Raw genomic sequence first — 1,178 nt, forward strand, 5'->3', positions numbered from 1 at the left:
GCGGGAGGAAGTAGTAATAGTACTAACTGAGCTGGCTTCACTGCAGTATCCTGGCTACAGGACCATGCGGCACTGATAGGCTTGGATACTTAGCGAGAGACAGCGACCAAACCCTCCCTCCCCCTCTCTCTCTTCTCCTTTTTCACAATCTCTCGTGTCTCACTCTGCTGTCGTAGAGACTGCAGGCTGCACACACTCAGTGAGTCCTTCTCTCTCTGTCCTGTTGTCTCACTCAGCGTTTCAGGCACAGAAACGGACTCTTCTGCACTGTTCTCTGCATGACTGTCACAAAGGTAAGCGTGTGCTGGAGGGTATGAGGCTGGGAGGGGCTGCTGGGTTTGGGCTTCACTGCAGTGGGATGTTCTGCTGAATCTGTGACTGTAGTGTACCGCAGTGCCGGACAGGTGGAGTGTGTTTGTTAATGCAGGTGAATCTTATGCCTGCTGGATTTGCTGTGTGGTACAAACTTCTATGTGCGTTTGTCCAGCTGGCTCCCTGTGAGTGTTTAATATGTGAGTGCCTGTCCCGCAGTAGGGCAGTGGGTCTTGGCTGGGTGAGGCATGTTTATGTGTGTGGTGTGTGTGTGTGTGTGTGTGTGTGTGTGTGTGTGTGGCTTTAGCAGACTGATTACGATGTGGAGCTCTTAATCCAGTGCTGTCCTGCATAAAGCCTGAGCTGTGCTTTTTTTTTTTCGAGGAGAGACTGAGACATCACATACTACAGTATGCGTGACAGTTATAAAAAGCAAAAGGAGGAAAGGAACAAGATGAGAAGGGGCAGGTCAAGGGATATAGGAAGAATTCAGGTCAACTGGGCCACTTTTTGACATTGAGATTATGATGATGGTCAAAAAGTAGCCCAATTTAGCTGAATTCATTTTATAAGTATGAATGTTTATCAGGCTAATTCTGTCTATATTGTGCTTGTTTGTATGTTTATAAAAGTGTTTGTTTAAGTTTGATTTATGTCATTGGACTCCCATAGGTGTCATGAGCTGCTGGCTAATTTAACTTAATTCATAAAAGTTGGACAAAAATAACTATAAAATTATCTTAAATGCAGTACACAATCAAACAGATTTGTAAAGTCTGTAAAGCTAAAAACATACCTGGTCTAAGCCTGATATTGTAAAGATGAACACAAAGAGACGCTGTTTATAAGTCACATATACATAAATA

General features: G+C 44.1%; 1 protein-coding gene across 1 annotated transcript in view; it reads left to right on the top strand.

Moving 5' to 3' along the window:
* The first annotated feature begins 72 nt into the window (after nt 1-72).
* The window catches only part of LOC107700371 (coronin-2B-like), a 46,126-nt gene continuing 45,020 nt past the window's right edge, over nt 73-1,178 (top strand). Inside the window, exon 1 of the mRNA XM_016501997.1 lies at nt 73-293. Within this exon, the coding sequence (XP_016357483.1) occupies nt 279-293 (15 nt within the window). The 5' untranslated portion in view covers nt 73-278. The remainder of the gene's footprint in view (nt 294-1,178) is intronic.

The sequence above is a fragment of the Sinocyclocheilus anshuiensis genome, unplaced genomic scaffold, assembly GCF_001515605.1.
Source record: "Sinocyclocheilus anshuiensis isolate Anshui unplaced genomic scaffold, SAMN03320099.WGS_v1.1 scaffold154, whole genome shotgun sequence".
NCBI lineage: Eukaryota > Metazoa > Chordata > Actinopteri > Cypriniformes > Cyprinidae > Sinocyclocheilus > Sinocyclocheilus anshuiensis.